A 25,334-nucleotide genomic window follows, 5' to 3' on the forward strand; every position below is an offset into this window, starting at 1 on the left:
TCAATTAAACTTTCAATCATTTCAATTTAAATTGTATTTCAAGGTAATTAATGTTTTTGTGACTGGTAAAAATCTGGCCATTATAACCACTTAATCAAGAACAGTCTATCTCCATCTGGTTCACTATGTTTTCACCAAATCACATACAGTGACAGCGTTTCACTGAGACAGAGTACAGCTTTATTAAAGTCAAACTTCAGGCATGTCTGAACTCCTCAAACTCAACTTTGAATGAAAAAGGACAGAATCAATATTCTCAAATAAAAAGACAGTCATGTACAAAAAGAGTGTCGTCTCAACAGTCACACACATTTAGAAGCAGAGTTGTACAGGCAAAAAGAGCACGCCACAGTAACATGAGTCTATGCAAGTTCAATGCAAACTATTTACAGGTTCCTCAACAATATGCAGTAACACAGGTTGAACAGTAATCAACATGGTATTTTGTGTTCATCCACGTTTTAATTGAAGCAACACCAAGAGAGATAGATAAGACCCCAGTTAGAGTTACTGTAATTTTTCTACAAGTAAAAAGAGATGAGTGCGTATGTAGGTGAATACATTTTTTTATTCCAACACTATTTCTCCTCTCCAACTTAATAACAGTCAGCAACATCTCACAAAAAACGAAAAGACATCAGTGAACTGAAACATCCCCTTTGACAAACAAGAGGGAGTCCATCCTAAATTTAAGTGTATGTGAAAAATATTAATAATTAGCTAATACCTGGACACACACACACAAAAAAAAATCCTTGTCAGGCGTATTTAAGGGTCACTTAAAAGAGAACAAACATGCTGTCTCTTAAAAACAAAATGCGGGCACTATAATGAGAATAAACAAAACATACACATCAGACAGAATTTTACTGAAATGAAACGATGCATGCTGGGACACTTGAATTAGGCATATGTAATACTGCGGCTGTATCAGCTGAGAAGGGCAGGAGGGGACAAACTGGCACAAAGTAATTCATGATCATGCAATTGGCAGGTGCAAAGAAATAAAGGCTGTTCAGATTTGCACAATCTCTGTGCAACACGGAAAAATAAAAAGGAACACAAATAAAAACAAAACGTTGGCATTAAAATCAGGCATTTTGAGACTCTCCAACTGATCACAGAAGTGGATTAAACCAGTGTCTGATGTTGGAAGCATGCACTTCAGCTGAAAAAAGTCCCCTTGAAAAAAAGGCTTCAAGACCAGTTTTATAATCACAAGTCATCATTCAGTCATGGAGTCAAGGATGCATGTGGTCTCATAATCACACATGTATGCATCTCCTGTGTTAAAAAAATAAAAATACATTGATAAATAAATAAAAAGTTCAAGTTTAGACACACAGACCATTTGAGTATGTAAGTGAAAGTGCCTTAATGATGCACCTACCTGATACTAAAGTGGCCTAATTCCTACAACAACCTATGCAACAGAAATGCATCTCTGAAAAGCGAAGACAAATTCGGGAGCCAGGAAATCAGCAAGATTAGGTTTTGTTTTTTCTCTCTCAGGAATCTGCCAGATTTAGTGGAAGGTAGCCTTCCTAAAAAGTAATGACAGAAAGAAAAAAAAAAAAAAAAAAGGAGCTGCTGAATGCAGAAAATGTACGTTTGTGCACAAATACAGTCATTTTCATTTTCAAACCCGTTTCTGCGTTCTTTACCCAATTAAGTCCCTGTGTTTTGTATGTGTGTGCATACATTTAGCATATTAAAGCCCCCCTCCACTCAAAAACGGGTTTTGCTCGTTACTTCAGTGTTTGACCTTCACTGTGCACTTGATATATTGATATATTGTATCGTGGTTCAATATGCATCTTACACAAACGTGAGGTGAAAACTTTAAACCTCCAGCGCGCACACACAAACTGAGAATGGACTTTTCAGTGAACAAAGAGACATCTCGCGTCCAGCAGTTAAATTTTGGAAGTGAACAATATTTGCACATTGAATTTTAATACTTTTTTGTAGAAACACCTCAGATATCAGACATTATTTTTCCAAGCAGAGTATTTTTATATGTCTTAATACATGTCTGAACTTTTCTGCATTCACTGACTCCGCTTCTGTTTTTCCTTTCTTTAGTCTTCTTTGTGATTTACACTCAGCTGCCAGTTTATTAGGTACACCTAGCTAAAACTGATGCCGTCTCATACAACAGTCCGGCCGTTACTCCCCCCTCCATGAAGGTTACAATGTTCAGTTTTTATTGATTTTAGAGAGGTGTTGATTCAACTGTGTGGTCATTTTGGAGGATGCAGTTTGTGGTGCTGCTGAATTGTATTGACACACCTGTCAATATAACACATATTGGATATTTTTTGTCCAAACCCACTACAGTTCGAGTGCATCCTCCAAAATCATCACACAGTTAAATTAACACCTCTAAAACAGTTTCAATATAAAACTTAACATTATAACCTTCATGAAGTGAAGAGTTATTGCATTAGTTTGAGGTAAGTGTACCTAATAAACTGGCAGCTGTGTATCTACTTTACGCTTTCCCTAATGAATGATGAAAATGATTTTGAAACATTGGCACCATTTCACCCTCTGACTCGACTTTTACAACCAGAGGCTTGAAAAAAATAAAAATAAAAAAGGTCAGAAAACAAACAAGTCACATAACCGGGGTAGAATCACAAGCAAAAAGCTGAGGAATGATTACAGATAAACTCCTGTGATGATCACTTGAGTCCAGGCTAAATGGGGAAAAAAAGAAATAAAGCACAAAAACTGCTCTGAAACTGAAACTTTACATTCCTATATTGAACTGCTTCACACTGCGTTACACCAATTACAGTGAGTCACGATACAGGTCAATGAACAGCGGCTGTTACCAAATGTGGAATCATTACACCAAATGTTAAAAAACAAATAAACAAATGTATGCAATGACTAGATACAGATATATCATGTAAAACTCCCCATGTTTTTTAAATAGTCTATTTCACTTACACTGTGGTGGAGTGGGAGACAAATTACTGCACTGGTGTTTTGAAAAAGAAATTTGTATAAAATGTGGTGCAATAAATACAAAAGAATTTGGATTTGACAGATGAGCGATTAAAAACACTGTACAGAAGTTTGTTTTTGTACATTATACTGGACTGTTACCATTACGTCTTTATTTGAAGTCCAGCCTTGAGGATGTCCAGGTGGAAAATGAAGCAGTGCCTCTTGAGGACACTGAGGACTTTTTTGTACGAAGCCAGGCTGGCAGTCATTCCTACTTGTGCCAAAACAAACCTAACAAATAAAAACAGCATTTAGGCAACTCAAACCACGCCCTGTACCCGCCATGTTTCTGACCAATAGGGAAGGGGGGGAAAGAAGTTACAACACAGTTTTCCGACATTACTACAAGAAGAAGAGGTATCCATTTTGAAACACTTGTCTTACGTTCTTTTAATATACATTTCTGTATATGTATCACCTAGCTAAAATGTGTAGTGACAAGCTGTGTAAAAGTGCTTTTCAGAAAAGTCTGGCAAAACAAAACAAAAAAAACTGAAAGAAAAACAAAAAACAAGCATCAAAGCGGTCACAGTACACAACGTTACTGAAATGGACTGCGTCTGGGCAGTAATTACTACAGCCAGAATCAAACTTAAGGCTGATCAACAATACTTTAAGACAGCACCAGTGGTCAAATATCTGTCTTGTTTTAAAAAAAAAGCATTTTCTTTCTTCCAGGAACAACCAGAGAGGCAAGGCTACGTCCCTCCTGATCCTTAAGTACTTTACAATATTATGAGCCAATTATGTACAAGATGGCGAGTGAGACTGGCAATATGAAAATCACAAGTACTTCTGTAATGTCATACCATTACACTATATACCATTATATTTCACCTTAATAGGACTATTTTCACAAGGAGGTCTGCGTAATGCTTAACACCTAAACAAACAAACATAATACACCACTCGCCAAGATGAAGTGAGAGAATCTGTCTGTAAACATTAACAAACATAGATACTGTATATAATTATATTCATCTTTACCCATAAGTATATTAAAACCATGTCTAAGGAAGGTTGGAATGTAGTGTGGTCCTGAAAGAAATTGCACAAAATCGGTCACCCCCCGCCCCCTCCCTTCCTTCCTTTCCTCCAAGAAGAAGAAGAGATAAATACAATGACAGATCACGTCTGGGAGTGGTGATCGGCTGCGGAGGAGGACAAAAGGCTGGCTCATCTCCGTGCAGCCATCCTGTGTGTGTTGAAATGCCAACCACAGCTTACAGCAGGTAAACAAGGAAAGGAGCAGTGTGGTGGTGATGGAGAGGTTCAGCTTTTCGTCTCCTCCTCCTCCTCCTCCTCCTCCTCTCTACCTCTCCCTCCACCTCACTCGTCGAGTACTTCAAAATGTCGGTAACTGACGACGTGACAACACTTAAAATTTAAAAAAGAAACATAATGAGGTGGTGGTCTGAGCCCCTCCGGTGGGCGCAGGCGAGCTGTAGAGAGCGTTAGTGGTGTTTTATGGCAAGAGAGGAGGGAAAATGAAGCCTGGACACTTCCCTCTCCGACACTCCAGTCGCTCTGCTCTCGCCGCAAACAGCATCGAGGTGTTCGTCTGTGTGTCTCGTCTCTGAACAGGGGCCATTGCACTCGTCAAAAAAAAAAGCACTGTATTCCCTTTCGTAGTGCGCTGCTTCAGAGCAGAGGTGGATCGGAGCCCAGGAGGCCAACAGGAGCGCACTTTACGGGGGAATGAGGTATTGAGGGAGCTGCGGTGTCACTCTGAGACCGGCTCCGGCTCCTCTTTGACCCTGACGGGGCTCAGAGTGGAGTGTTGCGACTGGGACGAGCTGGAATCCAGGGGACTGGCAGGGTTGTGACTGGAGCAACAGGGGCGGCCTTCGAGGGAGGAGGAGGTGAGCGCCCCCGCCTCGTGATCACGGCAGAACGAGCGAGGGCAGAAGTCACAGAGAGACGAGGCCGGGGCGCCGCAAACGCTGCAGTCGTGCCAGGGACATTCCCAACGTCCTGCAGACAGACAGGGAGGTCATTATGGAGAAAGTGCAGTGGTTTCAAACCCACTAAAGGGTCTCAAGATAAATCTCAGGGGTCATTTTGACACAGTCAAAATGATTTAATCACACTTGCCTACCGTTCTGTGAATGGCTCAGGCCCATCCTACATCAAGATAGATAAATACCTTTATTGTCTGTCCCAAAGCAGTGACGGAAATTCTCCCTCGACAAGGCTCATTAAAGACACGCGTTTAAAACATGTAAAACAGCAGCTGTACAGTGTCGAAACCATACACCCCAGCCCGTTTGTTACGTTTCGCTACAGCCAATCAGCTTGCTACTTCCTCACTATCAGGGGGGCACAGCTACCGCTCAACAAAATCACCACCTGGCTCCACAATGGTGGAGGGAGCTCCTCATCAGCATCAGGACAGCAGAAACTCTGGACATCTTCTGTCGCAGACTGAAAACTCCTGCATCTGGGTCCTCCTGGTTTCTAAACGCAGGACTTGAAGCGGTTCAGCATATTTGACGTACTTGCATGATGCTTGCAATTTTTGGATTGTATCCGAATGGTTGAAACGCACATATTGTAAGACGCTTTGGATAGAAGCGTCAGCTAAATAAATGTAATCTAATCATACGATGATGCCAACAATGCCAATTATGTGCAAACCCTCTTTAAAAGCTGTTAAAAAGACATATTTTCTCATGTACCTCAAGTGGTGTGTGTGACCATGGAGACAGTTTTGGTTTTATATGTTCTGCTTTTTATAATATGAACAGAATTTTGTTTGTGGTCGTCAAACCCCTGAAAAATTACAAATGACAGAAATGTGTATTTCTAGGAACAATGTTCCCATAACTCTTGACAGACATCACAACACAGACTTCGCTGTTAACTATTTTAATAGGTACTATTTCTTTCGGGCAACATGTTAGACATGTGCAACCAGTGACTTACAACCATGAATCGCAGGTAGACATTTCCCTCTTTGAGGGGTCACAAACCAAAAAAGATAGATACCCATGGCTTAGGAGTTGACCTGTATTTCTAAAAGGCTACAGATAGTTTGCTCATCTCATTCAGTGATAAAGAATAAAGACACTTGGAAACAATGCTGTGTTGGTCTGTAGTAATACGTTCATATGTCTGCATCATCTGTGAGCATTACAGCAGGTACGCTAGGCTGCTGAAATGTCTGATTTGCAATCACCAAGATTTCGACATTGTGTCTATAAATTTTAATGGATTCAAACACACACACTTATTTTGTCATTACCGTATGGCGGCTTGGTGAGGTTGAGACACAGCAGGTGGTATGCTTTCGGACAGTCCTTTTTGTCACACATCACCAGCTCCCCTCCCTCTCCGCAGCAAAAACAGAAGTATTCGTGTGTGTGCTTTCCCTCCGGCCGCAGCTTCCGCTTCTTCGGCTTCAGCTTGGCGTTCCTGGCCTTCTCCTCTTTCTCCATCACCACAGCACTCTGGAGGACATTATAAAAAAAAGACGAAACAGTTTCAAACACAGCTCCCAAAGTCAGGTCTGCCCTAGAACTGGATTTACGACGATTGTAAGCGGTAAATGTCCTCACCGTTGGCTGCACCCCTAGGAATCCAGAGCAGTTGTCCGATCCACAGTGACAAGACGTTCTCCTGTTGCCCACACAGTGCAGGTTGTAGTTGAATGTCAGCTCTGTGTCTGCAGGAACACCAGGAGCACCAGTCACGTCACAGTGCATCATCTAGCTTCCCCTGAGTGCATGTACTGTACACATAGGAATATAAGAGAATGTTTCCAAACTCACCAGCCTCGATATCACAGAGGGCGAAGAGTCCGATGCGAACATCTCCGTTTACCGTCCACTTCTGGGTTTCACAGTTTGGGCTGCAGCTGTGGTTCATAAACCGAGACGAGTTTCCTTTTGGGCCGGCGTCTATCACACGATCCTAAAAAGAAAGACGGATATAAAGAGGACAGTCTTTAAAGAAATGCTTGGTGGAGGTCTCTCCTCTTATCAGTGTCACTGATGTTACCTTGGTGAGGGTGAGCATGTAGAAGTTGGTCACATGATTTTCATGGGCGCGTTTGATTCGCTGCTGGCATTCCTCTGAGTCTATGACCTCTCCCACATACTCTGTCACAAAGTCGCCCTGGTGGAAACAACACACAACACATTTTTACAGGGTTTTAGGCCTTACTCAAAATGACTAATTGAGAGAAGGGCGGGAGTCAATGTCAAGTACGAATCAACAGGTTTCAGGTTTAAGTTTTTTCTGCTTGGAAGATGCTCCCCACCAATGTCAGACAGAACAACAGTAGCTTTTCATTTTAATTTTTAAAAAAGTGTTGAATCTCACATAGATGTTATTGTGGTTTGTGTTGTTTTGGATTGTTTTTGCTTTCCTTTTGTTGCTGTGTATTTTGACTATTTTCCATTGTAGTCAACTATTGTTTCATATGTAGAGTCATTTCACTTATTTTCTAATCGTTATGTTTGCCTTGTTTCGTCTTGTTTTGTTTTTATTGATTCGGTTTACATTACATTTATTCATTTAGCTGACGCTTTTATCCAAAGTAAAATACAATTGCTATATATGTCTGAGGACGCACGCCTCTGGAGCAACTAAGGGTTAGGGTTGGATGATGTCTACAAAATTTCCATCAGACGATGTCTACATTGAAACATCAGGATGGACGATGACAACGGGGGCGTCGTACGTGCATGTGTTCACTCGCACAGACTTCACCTGGTTAAAAAATTGGTAGCCTATAATGTTACAAGTCACAGTGGAAAAATTTAAAAGCACGGACCAGGTAAAGCGGCATTGAACACACAGGGTACAGATGTTGGTTTTGGTTGTTTGATAGGCTGCGTCAATAACGAGCCCACAAGCGGCTCACCAGCTGAGAGAGATGGAGAGCGTTTACCTGAGGTGTGTCTGAGTGTGGGGAGAAGAGAATTCCCAGGAATGTACAATAAAATGCACAACAGAAAGACACGTGTAGTAAGGTAAACATATTGTGGCGATCGGCGCCTGCGTCACACACACAGCCACCTGTCAGCTCAGGAAATATCTGTGAAATGGCATTTCAAACCAAACTCACAAGTCCGAAAGAGGCCTGGTCTGCCTCGAGTTACAGCCTTGTTACAGCCAGTGCGCTGCTTACTAGCATTGGAGGCTGTGGAACCCAATTCCCAACTCCTAGGAGATTTGGACGCATTAATTGGTGGTTGAACTGTGTTTTTTTTTTTTTTTTTTTTAATTGAGCACTTCCTGTATAATACACTGTGGTGAACTTTGTTTTTCTTGCCGTCTGTACGTAGGCCTACCTGATGATATTATATCATATTATTTAATGCCATGACTTGACTCAAATTATCTTTCTCATATTATTAAAATTAGATTTCTTCTCCACCATTGCTCATAATAATAATTCATGCATCACCTAATTTCATCATAACACAGGCCTGACCAACAAGAAAGAACAGTGTATGTTTAATCTATCTAATATTGTGTTGGTCAGACTATACACTGATTTACTGCTTGTCCGTTTTGAATAATACAGAAGGTGAAGAGCTTAAAAATGAATCACATATTAAATGCGATATTGGTTAAAAAAAACAAAAAACTAATTGTTTTCCAAAACCGTTCAGCCCTAGTTTGGTTCACATTTAAGATGAAATAAATACAAATTAATAACAGTGAAGTGTTGGGTGAAAGGACTGGACATCAAGCTCAACACCCACCTTTCTGAGGGCCTGGTTGGTCCTGAGGCCCCAGCCACGACCGTCTGTCTTTATTACTTCTGTCTCCGCATACAGCCGCTTGGAGAAACACTGGTTCTCGCAGCCTTCTCCTGCAGGACACACCTGACAACAACAACATAAAGAAGGTAAGAAGTCAAGAGGTGTGATTTCTCATGACTGTCTCACCGGTTTTATTGTTCAAGCAATGAGCAAAGCAAATGGTAACAAACATGCACACAGACCTGTGGATGACACTCGTACTGCAGCATGCGGTTGAGACACTGCGAGTGGAGGCTGCAAGGATGCTCATCTGTTGGTCTGCAGTTGCATCGTGGGATTTCAGACAAGTCAGCTACGTGCACCTGCACTTTCCCCACTGGTTTGTTGGACTGATACAAGAAAACAAAACACCAATAGAATAAGTAAAAACACTGAAGACTTTTTGAATATAACTTAACGAATAAAATGTTTGGGTTATTTATATTAAGTGAGATATTAAAACAACATTACCTTGATGAATTTGTAAGGCGGAGGTTTGCGAGAGTTGCGTTCCTGCTCTAGAGCCTCCCTGCTCTCCCTCTGTGCCTTAAGCTCCTGAAACCGCCTGGCTGCTTCTTCCAGAGCTAAAACACACCAACAATATGTCAGAAATAATCCTTCCTACAGCTTTAAAAGGACAAAAACTGGGACAAACTTCTATTCTAACTTTCTATGAAGAAATTACCTTTCTTGAAGGTTTTGTTGATGTTGATCTGACCCGTGACAAAGTTCTTGTCATTCTCCACGTAGGGAAAGACGCGGCCCTGGTTGATCCAGTAGTAGTCGTGGGAGCCAAAGAAGAAGACAGGGAAGTCCCCAATATCGTGGCGAAGGCTCTGAATGTTTGATGGCACCAAGCGAGGGTTGCAGATCTCCGCTGGCCACCACCTGCAAGGGAATGGGACAGGGACATTGTTCAATGACAAGAAGAAGAGGGAGTAGAAGAGAGTGGTAACAAAAAAATAACCTGCACCAAACTTTTCAAAAATGTACTTTGCTTAACTTGTGAATAACAATATGTTGAGAACTTATTCCGGGCAACAAAAATTATCTTTCTTGAAATCCTACAAGATCATAGATGAAAGTTCATGTTTGTTGACTTGCATGTTTGGCCAGTAGTAAAATGTTTTTTGGCATATAATCATTAAAGAGATGGTTTGTGTCCCATTTCCACATCTTAATCTAGTACCATGCCAGCAGACTATAAACTGCAGCATGAATATTAAAAGAGCATCGCTCACAGTCAGCGTGAGACAGGAAAACACCAATGCTCAATGATACCTGCAGCTATAATATCACATCCTGTTTCAGTGCAAGGTGCAAAGCAGCTCTGTTGCACTGAAATTAAAAGGATAAGACTGGTGATATATTAATTATTGTTGATAATGTCAACTGATACTATGAAAAGACAGTACAGTAAAAACAGTACATCAGTCTGTCCCCAGCCTTTCGTAGGTTTTCAGCCCAGTGGTCCGACTGAAGGCATTCATCTTTAAAAATAAATCCTTTCCTAAAACAGCTGGGCATTGTCACATTAGCAAAAGTTACTCAAACAAGAGTAAATAGTGCATTTGTATTTTCAGCTGCAGATTGATACAAATCTGGTGCAGTAGAGTGTATTTACAGCAGCAGGAGGGTGTAAATGTAGGAAACTTGTGACTAATTGATGTGTTTTTAATAGTTAGACAATAATGGAGGCCTGTGGCACAGAGGAATCCGCTATATCAGAATTATGTTGACATAGGCAATACTTCACTGATCATTTCGGTCTTTTCATGGAAATGTTGGATAACAAAAATATAGATCATCACCAGTCATACCCTTTAAATGTAACCGTACCATAAACTGACAGGGGTCTATAATCAGTGCTCTCTGCGTACCTGTAGTTGCCCAGTTTGACCCAGACAATTTGTTTGTAGTGAGGTTTCTTCCCTGCCCTGCAATCACTGCAGGACCACGCCCCCTCCGGCATCTCCATCTCCAGACACTCGGGGTGGAAGGAAGCTGGGCATGAGTCGCAGCACAGCAACTTGCCTCCTACATTTGTGTGGATGTACACATGTATATGTGTGTGTGTTTGTATGTGTGCGTGTGTGTGTGTGTGTGCATGCGTTGTGGGAAATTGGTATGCAAAGAGAGGAGGAGTGTATGATTAGGTGATGCACCTTAAAACCTGGACACACTCTGAATCTCATTTGCAGACAAGCCTGAGAAAGGTATAAAGACTACAAAGTCTACAGATAACAAATACAGCAACAAGTCACTGTTTTCCAACATCTAGAAAATACGGTCCTTGTAGGGGAAAACCACATAATAACATCAGGTCCGCAGCCTTTTGCTTCAGTGAAGGCTCCTGTGAGAGCCTTACTGCTTGAAAAAGACTAAAATGCATGAAGTTCTCAGGTTGTTTACAACTTATGTTGCAGCAGTTACAGCATGTCTGGCAATCAGATTCAGAGCACTGTACCAAGACCAGTCTATGGGAAATACATGCGGCAGCACTGTGATAAAAATCAGCCAGCAAGTTAACAAGGAATCAGGGTTATACTCCAATAACAAATTATTGGCAAAAAGCAGGCATGCAGTCCTGCCAGTAAAGCAAACTTTTCCCATCACACATATCGCATCCTGCACAGACCACCTTGCATGGAATAATTTTTTTTATTTTTTTTTATAATATTGCATTTTGATTTCTTTAATGAAGAGAGAGTAATTTCACTGTTCTTGCACTTGAGAACTCACATTTCTTTACAGTACTCAAATTTAGTCCAGATTGGGATTATATTCCAGCCAAGGCAGGTCAAAGCTCAAGAAGATGAGGTGAGCCAACATTTCATCTGAAAATAAAACTTAGTTGCAGTCAGCATAAAAGAGGTAGACGAGGCCTTTCAAATCAAAAACAAGCCCAGAGTGCTGAAGCAGAGAAGCAGGGCGCCTCCAGCAGCGACAAGCTCCACAAACCACAGACTGAACCTGGACTAACCCAGAGCGTCCTGCATCAAGGCATCATACACTAGTTTAAGTGATGGAGGTTTAATGACAAATTAGGTTTTCCCAGCAGAGAACGTTTGATTCTTCTTTCTAACAACTTTATTGTAGAGAAATATACCCAGATTGAAAACAATTTCACAACGGGCCTCGTGCAAGAACCACTCATTCAAACAAGTTCATTCTGAAGTGGCACGTACAAAAGATTTAAAGAGAACTCATCGCATTCACCAGTTTTCTTGTACTTGTGCGAACATAATTCACGAGCAGTACATATAGTCTGTCTTCCACACTTGTTTGACTTTCAGAATCATATTAAGAATCATAATGCCTGAATCTGAATTAATTTGGAGTTCAAATATGATGCCGAAATCAACTAAAATAAAATTTACGGAAAGGAAATTTACTGCTGCAGTTTAACATTACCTGCTGAATAATATCCTCTCACCACCTCCTGCCTTAACTATGTTTAAGTGAGATATTTTCGTATCTAATTGCTCGTCAAACCCATCCCTCATTCTTGACCTTGGGAACACATAATTCTGTAATGAAGATTCTTAACTCAAGGTTCACTTTCGATGGGATGTTACATTCGCCATCAGCATAGAAAGCGGTTATTTGACCACCTTTTGTCACGTGACGCAGGTCCTGTATTTGACACCTGGAAGTGGTCCCACCTGCAGAAAAAGACCATGGTCACTAAGTAAGTGAACTTTGAGTTTAGAATATTTATCACAACATTTCTTCTTTAATTTTTTGCCAGTACAGCGGTGCTCTGATGGCGCGTCGCTGGCAGCTGTTTTAATATTTTCTAACTGTCCTCTATTATAACTACTGACACGGCTGTGTGTGTTCTGCTTTTGTCTGCGGACTTCTGACAGCAGGTCTTTTCATATTTGAATGAAAGTTGCCCACACATGACGCAGGACACACAGCCTTATATAGCAATTTGGGTTATCATTATGCTAATGATGATGCAGTGAACAGGTGACACCCATCAGGTTGAAACAGGCAACAAGCCGTTCTCACAGCAGACATTTTAACTTGTCATAGTAGGAAAAGCACAGGCGTAAATAACAACATTAACTCTATTAAGGTGTCCCAGTGAGCTAAATTGAATTTATGCTTTTACCTGTGCTTTTCCTACTGGGACATATAAAAACATCTGTAAAAAAGGCAAATTTACAACAAGTTTAGTTTGGTAAATCTGACTTCTCATATGCCCCAAAAAAGTGAGGTTTGGGATAATAATACAAAACTCTTCTTGCATGAGGCCCAATGTTATCTGTTAATGTGTTAGGGAACTTGGCTGAGGTTACTTTTCGCCACTCTGCATTAAAATTAACTGCACGTTTAACCAGTTAATTAACTCTGCACCTCGAGGCTTTGAAATGAAAGATGGGTACAAAAGGGAAACTAAATCAGAACGGGAGCAGGCACAACACAAACACAGACCAGTGGGACAAAAGGAGAAAGAGAAAAACTGTTCAGTTACCTTTCCCAACATTCTTTTTGGTAGCTGACGAAGGAGAGGGAATCATAGGTAATTTCAACTCAGCACGATTTGACTCAGTCAGAAGGTAGTGGGACTTATAGGCATATGAACTTAATATGGTGTCAGTAAGGTCTTGCACTAACAGCCCTACACAAGACACACAGGAAGAGACGGAGGTGAGCCGCAGTCAAACTCGAAAATTACCCAAAATTCACAAAAAGAAGAGAAAGAACAAACACATACGCACAGTCTCTCACTCTCTCACTCGCCCTCACACGCACACACAGAAGAAACAAGTAAAACAAAGTTTGTCCCAACACAAAGAGGCCAAACAGTGCACTCAACTTGCGGTTTACAAGGCAAAACATCACATCCAAACTGGTTAATGTTCATGAAAACAAAAAGTAAATCCTGTGTCTTCTTTACCATCCAGCACAGATGGGATTATTTTAAGAGTGCAGTGTAACAGCTTGGATCATTCATTAGTATTAGTATCGTGGTGGAAAAACAAACATTACATTTCACAGCACTGCTATTCATGAACAACAATACCAAACATGGAACATGTAATATTAAAATATCTAAACATAAAATATGTAAAAAGTATGTGAGGTTTCAGTTTTCAATCATGAGATGTCACTGCAGCTGTGGATTGTATATAAAATATTCCACAGAAGAAGATGGAAAAACTACAATAATGGAGGCTGATCAGGTATTGTTGACGCTCAAATGTGAAGTGTTAAGTAAGAAGAACTGTTCTTGCTGTTTGAAACAAGACGAAAGAATGTGGCGAAATTAAGAACTTCCACATTTGTCTGCTCAGGTTCACGGATGGAGAGGAAGGCTCGTGTGCACAGTTGTGAGAGCTTACCTCTGGCACACAGGAAGCACCAGCCCACGTTGATGGGGGAGGTGAGGAGGCCGTTCCTCTTGGCGCTGCCGTGGCTGCTGCAGATCATGATGTGATGAGTGAGGGCGACGCTGCCTGCCGCCACGCAGCTGTCTCCTGTGTGATAGGCCAGTGGGCAGCGGATACAACGCATCAGACGACCTGGAAGGGAAGTAAAAGAGAGGGGGAGAAAAGATTCAGGGACAGTTTATTCTCTCCCCCCAAGCTTCTGACCTTTTACAGTCAGTGGTCACTTTACAATATTTACAACTGCTCAGTCCATCACACGAGTCATGTAGCTGTGATACAGCACAGCACACGCAGAGGGTTTAAAATTAATTAGGTCAGATTCTTTTATGAGTTCCAGCTGTAATTAAAGGAAATCAGAAGGAAACAATACGACCACTTCAGCTTCAGTCCTCTGATGTTAAAATGTTTTTGCCTCATTGTACTTGAACAACAGAAAACACGGCTCAACACTCAACATTCAAACTTGAGGTTAAGACCAGCGGTTTCCAACATAAGGCATCACAAGATAAATCTGGAGGGTTGTGAGATATTTAATGGGGTTGAAAAGAAGAAAAGAAAAGTTCTGCAACACACACATATACTATTCTGTCACTTCAGTCAGTGTGAAATATTTGATAATTATCGCTATTTGGACCTCAAACTGTTATTTCAATGAAACCATCTGAGAAGCGTAGATGGGAAATGTCTCTTTGGTGGAACTGCGAATGACTCATACACATAATGAAACGTCACAAGGGGCCACAAATAAACACTGCTTTTTTTTATATATAAGAGGTCACCAGCCGAAAAGGTTGGAACTGTTGGAAACTGTTTTTGACTATATAGGCAAATTCGGAACAACACAAACATGATTGTCTCCTATTGGGATTGGATGTGCGCAGCACAAATCATTGGAAGAGAGACTGATCCTCGCTGTTTGTGAGTTTCCAGAATCTATTACTGTTTACTAAATAGGACATCAACAGGAGGGAATTCACATGGCAGAGCATCCCCGCAAAACTACATGAAGGCCTATCAGGTAAAGTTACGTAGCCTATAATTTTAACTTAAGTTAAATAGGCTACAGTTGTGTAGCGCACAGAAGCATGTTGCCATGGTTACTATCCATAGAGCGCCTGCCGTTTACTCGCGGAGCGCTTGTCTCCTGTTCCCCTGAGGAGCGCAGAGCAACCCCGCGGGGCCAAGCGACTACGTTGTGATTTTAAGAACATTCCTAAGACCGACATCTTCCCCAATACTAATCAGCATGTAGCTACCCACTTCGCTATGGCATTTGTGGTTCGCATTTGTTCGCCTGGCTTGCTTTTGTTTATCTAAAGTAATTAATTCGTGGATGTGGTCTCTCTCTCTCTCTCTCTCTCTCTCTCTCTCTCTCTCTCTCCTCTGGTGTCAGAGGTACAAGTGGTAATTGGTGTCACAGATGTTTTCTAGGCACATTTTTTGGCACCTTAGCATCTGAGGTTTCACTTTTAAACCACAAAATACTTAAACTCTGCTGCAAACAGGGTGCACCTCGTTTCCTTTTCCAGGAACATGGCAATTATTTTATTTTCCTCCAGTGGTCTGCAGCCTCCAGGTGCCTCTTGCCTCAAAGCAAATACAGCACTTTTAGTTTAAGCTGGAACCAGATGTTTTTAGCAAGACTGTCACCAAATATTCTGCAGGAAATGCAGCAAAAGATTTCAGTCTAGGCGTTCCTCCTAAAGTAGCACCTTCTTGTCAGTCCTCTCTTCCTCAATCTAATTTCCCTCATGAAAAACACGGTCTTATTTCTTCTTCCTCTTGCACTTTCGATTGCTGTTGGTCAATAACATCAACGGGAAGCTTCATTTTTCATACATTTTCTTCACACTTTGCTGATGTAGCACCGGCTCATTGCCCCAAAGCTTCCACTGCAGAAGCAAAACAGGAAATCAGAGAAGCTGAAAAACACAGCAGAAGTCGTTTTACCTTTACTGGCGCGTTGCAGGTCTCTCTCCAGGCAGCAGGTAGAACAGCTGTGCTGAGGGCAGCAGAAGCCTCCGCCGGCACTGTTGGTGGTGCCCGGGAGTTTACGGACACAATCCTCGTGGTAATAACAACCACATCCAGACACAGAGCAGCGTGTCACCTCACGGCCCGCTGTCTTACAGCTAAAACAAGGGTGATTGCCTAGAAAAAGAATGGCAGAGAGTCCCTGATAGTAAAAAGCCAAACACAACAGATGTGACAGTGAAGATGTATTCTGATTGGCTCACCGTTTCTACACTCTAAGCAAGTGAATCTGCCTTCAGGTAGGGACGTCAGACCAAGACACTCCAGGTGAAACTGTCTGCTGCATTCACCTTCACACACCACCAAACCCTCACCATACACCTCGCAGATCTTCACACAAACACACACACAGAGAAAAAGACAATTAGAACATCATAACTTGATAACCTGTAAACTTTGAGGAGAAAAAGAGTGAAAAGAGATGAGAAGCGCTGACCTGGCACACGGTGTCTCTCTTGCCGGTGCTGCCGTCCTGACGGGACAAGCCAGAGTCAACAGACTGAGTATCTGAAGCGTCTGCATCTGCTGTTGCTGGACTATCAAGACTCTTTCCAAATAAACCCTGAGAGATACAGAAAGAAGTAGGTTCACATGTGGTCTTATAAAGCCCAGACGCACCAAATGTCAAGTGTTACGTTTATTGTTAAGCACCAAGTCACCAAAGCAAATCCCTTGTATTTGTAAACCTACTTGGCAATAAAGCTGATTCTGATTCTTCTTGGTTAATGCTCCATAAAATGTCAGCAAATAGCATAAAATCCCCATCCTCCCAATCTTTTTTTTTGTCCAAACAACAGAACAGAATCAAAATATAATACAATCATTTAAAAAAAAAAATAAAAAAAGTATAAAATATTCACATTTGAGATGCTAGAAGTACTGGATTTTTGCCATTTTTGCTTTAAAACACCTTAAACGACAAATTAATATCAAAATTATTGCTGAATACTTTTCTGATGCTTCATCGACTGACTGTTTCAGCTCGAGTTGTGATGAATGTAAAAAGTCCTGCACATTGCGGAAAAAGCAAATAGCCAAAGTTAAACAGATGATGATTATGTACACATCACTGCAAGTATGAAACACTTCAAGTACATGCTCACATTTGCCGCATGCAGGAAAAACAGTGTTTTCCTGTTTGGGTCTGTGTGTATCTCTGTGCATGTTTTCTAAGAGCACCTGTGGGTCATTGAGGCCTCTAGAGTCAGAATCAGACGTGTCTCTGTACTGAGAAGAAGCCATCTCCACATCTGTTGACGCTCGGCTTCGCTTTTTCAGGGGCTTGCAGGCATCTGAGATCTCACTGGCTCCTACAGGATGACAGAGGGTCAATAAAAAAAAAAAGATGGATTTCACTTTTTAGAAGTATTTGTACTTTTCCACCGCAGACGTTTACAGGAGGCATGAAAGAAGGACCTCCGACCTTTCTGTGAACCTGTCCTCAGTGTGGTCTCAGGAGCCATCTCCGCCTGTGAGGAAGATAAACAAGGCAGTTTTGGTTCTCGTGTTTTTTTCATACGCATAAAATAATATGCAGCCTCATTCATTTTAATGAGGCCACTGCGCTGACGTAGCACGCACACGTTATCTGGCTCAAAACTTTGTCACAAATCAGTATGTTCTAGACAGTCACGCACACATTCCTGATAGATTACTTTGTATTTTCACCAATTACTGACATGATGTAGGAAAAATATTGTAGCTTCCCAGTGTTGAAAGATCCTCTCTCATAATATTACAAACCTCTGTGCAGTGCTTTAGCCTCTGATAAGCCTTGAAACCCACACATTTTACATTGTCTCGTCTGTCCCTGAAGCAATCTTTTTATTATATTTTGGCCAATTTTGCCTTTATTTGATAGCTGAGAGTGTGGAATCAAAAAGAACATGCAACAAAAGGTGCCTGTGCTAAAGCTGTGCTGTCTTTGTTCTGAACACCAGGTTATCTGTGGAGGACTGATACCTGTTCCTTTTTGGTTTTCTTCTTAGGGACGGGATCGCTGCCTCTCTCTGACTCAGACCTGCTTCTGACTGATCGGCGCTGCAGCTTCCTCTCCTGAGAGCCTGAAAACGCATAAAAATATTGAGCTGCTTCTCTTACGGACTTCACATATCAAATATTCATTAAAAAAACACCCTGCAGGTCTGTGTTTTACCTTGTGGACTACTGTGGGGGGATCCAGGGGAGGAGGTCTGCTGCATTCCTCCCTCTTCACTCCTCCGACTGGCAGGGGAGCCCCTCCTCTCCTCCCCCTCTTCCTCCCCTTCGTCCCCGTCTTCCTCCTCTTCAGGACTGGGCTCAGGTTTAGCTCTAGTGTCCTGCTGAAAGCATCAACATTTGAAATATCCTCACAGGATAACTGTGGTGAATACATGTTTCTGCCTGCCTGAGTTACACCAACCTCAGGTGAGCAGTATCCCAGGTCCGGCTGCCTGGCCTCTCTCTCCACTCTCTCCTCCTTCTCTTCTTCTTTGTCTTTTTTTGGAGACGGTGCTGCTTTTTTCTGCAGGAGAGGCCAGTCACACTTTGTGATCTCCACATTCAGCCGCTTCATAGTGATAGAGAGAGGCAGCAGCTTCCTGGCGGCTGCTGTTTTCCAGGCCCTGACCGGAGGTGGTGAGTCCTGCTGTTCTCGTGCATCACAACCGGCGCTCAGTTTGGGGGGGCTGGTCTTACGCTGGCCCCCCCTCTGGTTCTTCTCTTCATTTGAGGCCTGGGAGTTCGTGTTGTCGTCTGTGTTTGAAATACTACACTGTCGGCGCGGCAGCTGCCTTCGTGGTGGCTGCTCTCTGTCTGGTGACTTCACTCCTCCATCTTCCTTCTTACTGACTGAGCCGCTGGAGCGCCGGTTTCGTTTCTCAGCTCTGACGTTGGGTTTCTTGTTGGGTGGGGCTTCAGCAGGCTCTGGGTCAACATAGATGAAGGTGTAGTTGTCAATTCGCTCCTGCCGCGTCATCGGGAAGGCGTCCTCGGCGTGACCAACACCCACTTCCCACTGAGAACGCTCCCGTTGAGGGATAGGCTTCAGAAGCTGCAGAAGAAAACATAAAAAAAAGATACAAAACAACTGATAAACTTTATTTCTAAGTAGTCCGTCTGACTGGAGAACCAATATAATCAATAAAAATAAAAAAAATAAAATAAAAACATGGCATAATTTAGTGCAGTTCTTACATAATTTGCCCAGATTTTTTTTCTTTTTTTTTTTATTAATGGTAATTATTTTAACTGATTGTCACCCAGATTTAAAGTCTCCAAAGATTCAAAAAATGTTTTCTTTGACAGTGTTCACTATAATTTACCTTAATGACACAAAGAATCCGAGTTATGAACATGAAAGACTCACAAAATGAAATGGTTGTTGAAAAAGACTGGAGAATGGATAAGAGTTTAGAAAAATAAATGGTTGTACTATAAACATTTAGGTTTTGTTAAAAGGTGTGTTATAACCGCACCAGTGATGAGCCATGTGATGACTTAAATAAAATTGTATTTATTCATTCATTTATAAAATGAATAAGGTCTTCTTGTGGACAGGAGAGCTGAGAATACCCTTCCACTAATAGAAATTGCAGATGGTATTTTTCTGATATAGTTTTTACCTGTTCATCAAACTTGTGATTGTGCTGTATATATATTTATAAAATGTGTATTCGATATAAAACACCAATGATTTGTAAATAATACTCAAAAATAACAGGCCACAATAGTCCAATGCACTGAGCACAATACAGGCTGGTGTGGAGTCTCTTGAGAATTTAAAAATAAAGTTTATGATTAAACTTCATGTCTCTCTCACCCCTATTTGATAAGTGCATTTGAGGGATTCTTTATTATACTATACAGTATGTAAATATAAATTTGAAAAGGCAGCTAATATATTGTTAATCCTAAAGATTTGCAGGAGTCTCAAAAGTCCAGCATAAATCGGATTATACTTACCATTACTGCCATTTAATTATTTACTGCATACATTTCAAACAGATGAGGCCAATATTACACTTAAATCTTTGGTTAACAAAATAATACATTTAAAGTTTGACTGAAAATGAGCTTTATTTAAGGATTCTTCCCCTAAAAATGCCTGTATACAATTGAAAAAAAACAACAGCTAAATATATGTAATCTCTATACTGGATCAGTCTGACAAAATGTCTTAGATGCCTTCATACGTACTTTGTGTTTCTCTACCGGGTTTGTGGTCTTGCGCAGAGTCTCAGCCTGAAGCTCATCAAACTGTTGCTTCCCCTGGTAAATGACGATCCTCTTCTCATGGATCCACGCTCGCTCAGCCACACTGCCAAAGAACTGGACGTGATACTCCCTGTGACCTGCACACCGAAAAGGAAAACGGGCTGTGGCGTTTGTTTCCCTACACATATATACATTTGTGAAAGAAAACAGGCACATTCAGAGCATTTGGAGGGCTTTTTGGTGCACGAGTACCTCTGGTGTTGATGCGAGTGTGGACCTTCATCTGCGGGTCAGAGGAGACCATGCAGGGCCACCAGGGGTAGGTGCCCACCTTAGACCAAACAAGGTCTCCTATCACAAACTCCTTACAGAAGCCCGTCTCCTGGATCACTGATGGATGATGGACCTTCGGAACCTAAACGTGAACATGAATGAGTCAGCTTTGAAAATCCAAACAATGACAAGTGTGTTTACTACATTCTACAGCGATTGATGTGCAAAGAACTCAAACTGCTATGGAGAGAGAACAGTTGTGCTCTTGCCTTCGGCGTCTTTGGTTCAGTTTTGATAACGGTCTTCTGAGGCTTCTCTGTCTGGGCTGGCGGTGTTTCTGTCGGCAGGGGCTGGATGTTGATGTCTTCTGTCTGGCCTGTGGTACCTGCCACCTGTGCTTGGCTCTGGTCCAGGCTCTGTTCCTGGACCTGGAGCTGCAGCCTTGCGCTCTTTTTCCTCTTCTCCTTCTTCCTCTCATGTCTGCGCTGCACCTGAGTGGCCTCGCTCTTCTGAGACTCCTTCTGAAGATTAGAAAATAGAAAAACATTGGTTTACTTTTTCTACAAAAAGGTGACTAAACATGGATCTCTCCATCCGTTGAGATCTAAACATCCTCGGATATCCACTTCTTAAAGTAAACCAAGATGCACAGTGTTATATTTTCATTTTAAGTTTTAATTAGACAGCTCAGACTTCTATTTAGTATGTGATGTACTATTTCTGTGGTTCAATACACACTGTCCTGTTCTCTTTATGTAACCTGTGCTGTTGTTTGTATGTAAAGCTAAAACATATAGTTGAATTATCAATAGAAAGAAAATTTATCTGCAGCTGTTCTGATAATCGAAAAATCAAAAATCGAATTGGACTGGAAAGGTTAACAATCATTTCAGCTTTAAGATCAAGCACATGTGTTTTTTAATTTCATATAAAAGGAGATTCATTCTGTGTGCGCACGCTAAAGAGCATGTTCGTGCATGCATTACCTGCAGTTCCTGCAGCAGGTCTCCACACAGCGCAGATTCAAACAGCTCTTTCCCATTCTGATACGTCTTTATGATCTTCAGCTTGATTTCTGGAGAGCTGGTTTTCTTCAGGACCCCACCAGGGGTGTTGGACGGGGCGTGGGAGGGCTGAGAAGAGGGAGTACTGTCCACAAGGGAGGGGGGAGGACTGGAGGAAGGCAGGTGTAATGGGGGAGGAGGGGGGAGAGTGTGGGTCATGATGTGAGGCGTCTGGGGCAGGTGGTGCTGGGAGGGCAGCGGTGGAGGACTGTGTGGGTGCGGGTGGGTTTGTATATGAGGTGGGTTTGAGTGGAAGTGGTGCGCATGGTGGTGGTGATGGGGGTGGTGGTGGTGATGGTGGTGGAGGTGTGGGTGATGTGTGGGCAGAGGTGGAGACACGGGAGACAAAGGTCTCTCCTGGAGACCTGGGCCTCTCAGGACTGTCCCCTCTCCCGGCATGAGACCGTGCTCTCCGAAGCTCCGTATGGCCCCATAGCCGTTAGCCGAGCCATTGGGGAACTGTGAGTACATGGAGAACTTGGCCTGTGGCTCGTACATGCCCAGACCCGGCGGGTAGCCGTTGGGAACCTGTGACATGTCCTCTGAGGCCGATGACGGGTAGGAAAACTCTGCATCCAGGGCAGCAGCATCGTAGGAGGGTCCATCCTCGCCCGGGTCACTGCCGGTGTCGCAGGTGCCTTCCTGTCTGATGTTGGCTGAGTCAATGAGCTGAGGGGGTTGCTGAATTGTATTTCCCATGATCCCTTGCATGAAAGAGAAGGAGAAATCCATTGTTGGGCTCCTGCATCCTTAACTGTCTTTTTCTTTGACTGGACCTGTTGACAGAGAGACATGCAATCAAAGGAGACACAGGTAGGCTCTGATTAAATCATGATCACTCAAACGACGACACACAGCCACAAAGCCAAGACAAACAAACCACTCAAATACCTTGTTCTAGATCCCTTTATTTAACCTTTATGGAGCCCTTGTGCAGCAGGAGTGACAGAATATGCAGCACCTGACATTACAAAAATCAAATCTACTCTCTCTATGGCGCTTTTTGCCAGTCTCTATGCATTGTGTACGTATGTCAGATAGTTCATACTGCTGACTACACATGGCAGCTTCATAATATTTTGCCCAGAGGTCCAGAAACCTACCATTACACCTATTCTGGGATACCATCCTGCCCCTGGTTTCCTATGTGTAATTTGGGTAGTGGTAATTTCATTAAATATAAACAAATGTAGGTAATAATAATAATAATCATCATCTGGTATTTTAAAACTCGATTTTTACACAAGAAACCTGTATAGCACAAGGCCTCATGTTAAGGTAAACTACAGGACCAGGGCATCCTGTGGTTAAGATGCATGTACATAACATATAAATGCAACGTTCCCAGTTTGATTCTAGCCAGAAAACATTATCTTGTGAAATGTCCTTGCCATTTCATCAAATATTGTGCTTTATTGGTGCATATTTGCAAACAGATTTGCTTGTGTTGCAACCAAAATAATTGCCGATCATTGGACTGGGGGCTTTGGGGGCCCCAGAGCAGTACCATGCTTTGCCTGTCGAGTCATCCAGCTTTGATGCTTTATGAAGCCATAAAATATTATGTGACATGCAGCTCCATCCCGAGAATGCATACCGCATCTCTCAGATCTAACCTCAGCTCCTAATAAATTAAAGAGCTGAAACAATTAGAAGATTCAATGAACAACTTTGATAATCACTTCAGTAGAATTTCAAGCAAAACTGCATTGGTTTCCGTTTCTGAAATGTGAATATTTGTCTGTTTTCATGTCTTCTATAACAGTAAACCTTTGAGTGTTGGACTGTTGGTCAAACAACACAAGTAATTTCATTATGTTCAGTTGGGCTCTGGGGAATTTTGAAGGGTGAATCTGTGTACTGAACTAATCTGCTGATGAATCCATAATAAAAAAAAAAAGATTGTTAGTTGAAGCCCTGATAAACTCACAGGGCTCACTGAATGTTAGATGCCAGTGGACAATAAGCGGACTTGTACAGTCAAACTCTTTCAAAAACTGGGCAGATCCTCAGCCAAAAATCACCCTCAATTATCTTAAACTTGCTTTCAAAACACAAGACATATTCCAGGCAGCTTGTGACTTCTGAGTTAAGTTGCGCAGGCTCCTCTTTGATTGCCACTAATCATCTGGTGTGCTTCCTCTTTTCACAAGCTATAGATCATTTGTGGGGTTTAATTTCATCAACACTAAACACATGGTGGCCTGCTCTCACAAACAAAACAAAAGAGCAGCTACCAGGTGTCCGCATTGCCCTCTTTTACCTTGGCACTGTTAATATTTGTCGTGATTAATTCATCACGTTGAAAGTGTTGTGGCTTGCGCGCTAACAGTTAACAGACTAAGCCACTGATTGTGGTTCAATTTGTGAACAGGCTGCCCAGCACTGGCAAAGGTGGACAACGGTGATGTAAACATCCATAAGGTGTCAAGTAACGGTCACTAGCTCCATTTTGGTGTTATTTTTGGGGCTCATATCTGCTGTGGTAAACAGTAATACTTTGTTATATTTAAAAAAATAAAAAATACGACTGCGCACACGCACATATTTCTACTGAATGATATTATAGCTTTCTGCGATGTTAGCCTAAAGCTACCTGGCAGCAAGAGGGGGTTGTCTTTGAATTATGTGAGACGTTTTAACCGTGAGAAGACAAACACGACAAGGGGACACGACGGTTTGTCTTTTGACTAGACGTTTGCATTTAACGTTTATCCGTTTATGAGCATCACACATGGGAGCAGATGAAAGGGAAAGCTAACGTTGGCTAAGCTAACATTCCATTGCCAATATGGCTGCCTTTGCCCCTTTAAATCAAATTGTCTGGCGTGATTATCCCTCCATCACTGGCGGTTTGGGGAGAAATGTGCCTGAAAATAAGCTAGCCACGACCACAAAAACGGGTCCGTGCGGAGGCAGAGAGAGAGAGAGAGAGGGGGGACAACAACACGCATCGACAGCCACGGCAAACACGCTTATCGCTAAAGAGGGAGAGCAAAGGAGCTGCACAGATTTTGATGCCGAGTCGAAAGATGCAGGGAAATAAAACAAAACAAAATGGCAATACCTTCAGCGTGTCCCATTCTAAACACATACACCAGCCAGCAGCGTTTCCTCGTTTAATCTATAAGAAAAAAAAAATCAAAAAAAATATATCCTGTAATATAGATAAAGCGCAGGCCTTTCCTTTTTCGTTTTAACGCAATTCTCAACAGAGGAGGAGGGGGGTTGTTACGCTCCCTGCTCGCTGCCCAATCCAAACGCTTGGCTCTTCCTCAATGTAGGAGCATTTAGTGAAACCCCTGCGAGAGATAGATATGTTCAATTCTCGCCACCCCCCTCCGGTGTGCAGTCTTCTTCTTCCTAATAAGAATAATAATCTCTAGCTCCCTCTTCCTCTGGTTTAACAAAGGCACCCTGCTTGTTTTAGTCCGGGCCTGGTCGGTGGGTCTGTCGGTCTCAGCGCCAAATCACACAGGTCCAGCCTGGAGGGGTTTTCAGGAGCACTCCGGGATGTGTAGTTCACTTCTGGTGAACTACCGACAGAAGAGAGTGTTTGGGGTGGGCAGAAAAGAAGGAGTAGAGAATCAAATACC

General features: G+C 42.2%; 1 protein-coding gene across 8 annotated transcripts; it reads right to left on the minus strand.

The window, feature by feature from the left end:
* Positions 1–157: 157 nt before the first annotated feature.
* Positions 158–25,334, minus strand: nsd3 (nuclear receptor binding SET domain protein 3). 8 transcript variants are annotated; one of them, XM_038703442.1, is made up of 26 exons: positions 24,806–25,334; positions 21,661–22,514; positions 20,944–21,195; positions 20,654–20,816; positions 20,384–20,538; positions 18,609–19,238; positions 18,363–18,528; positions 18,170–18,270; positions 17,631–17,676; positions 17,387–17,517; positions 16,644–16,769; positions 16,411–16,537; positions 16,124–16,324; positions 14,126–14,305; positions 13,255–13,278; positions 12,386–12,436; positions 10,652–10,808; positions 9,457–9,659; positions 9,243–9,355; positions 8,975–9,121; positions 8,733–8,855; positions 7,018–7,134; positions 6,789–6,930; positions 6,576–6,682; positions 6,263–6,467; positions 158–4,992 (listed from the first exon to the last, which is right to left on the minus strand). In XM_038703442.1, the coding sequence occupies exons 2-26, from the start codon at positions 22,468–22,470 to the stop codon at positions 4,742–4,744; spliced, it is 4,728 nt and encodes a 1,575-aa protein (XP_038559370.1). In that variant the 5' UTR covers positions 22,471–22,514; positions 24,806–25,334; the 3' UTR covers positions 158–4,741. The 8 variants fall into 8 exon arrangements, with proteins under 8 accessions (XP_038559370.1, XP_038559365.1, XP_038559366.1 ...); XM_038703437.1 differs by having other exon boundaries at positions 13,255–13,401; XM_038703438.1 differs by having other exon boundaries at positions 13,255–13,401; positions 18,363–18,525; positions 24,806–25,333.

The sequence above is a fragment of the Micropterus salmoides genome, unplaced genomic scaffold, assembly GCF_014851395.1.
Source record: "Micropterus salmoides isolate LMB-PRFRI ecotype aquatic unplaced genomic scaffold, ASM1485139v1 Ms_hic_scaffold_7, whole genome shotgun sequence".
Taxonomy (NCBI): Eukaryota; Metazoa; Chordata; class Actinopteri; order Centrarchiformes; family Centrarchidae; genus Micropterus; species Micropterus salmoides.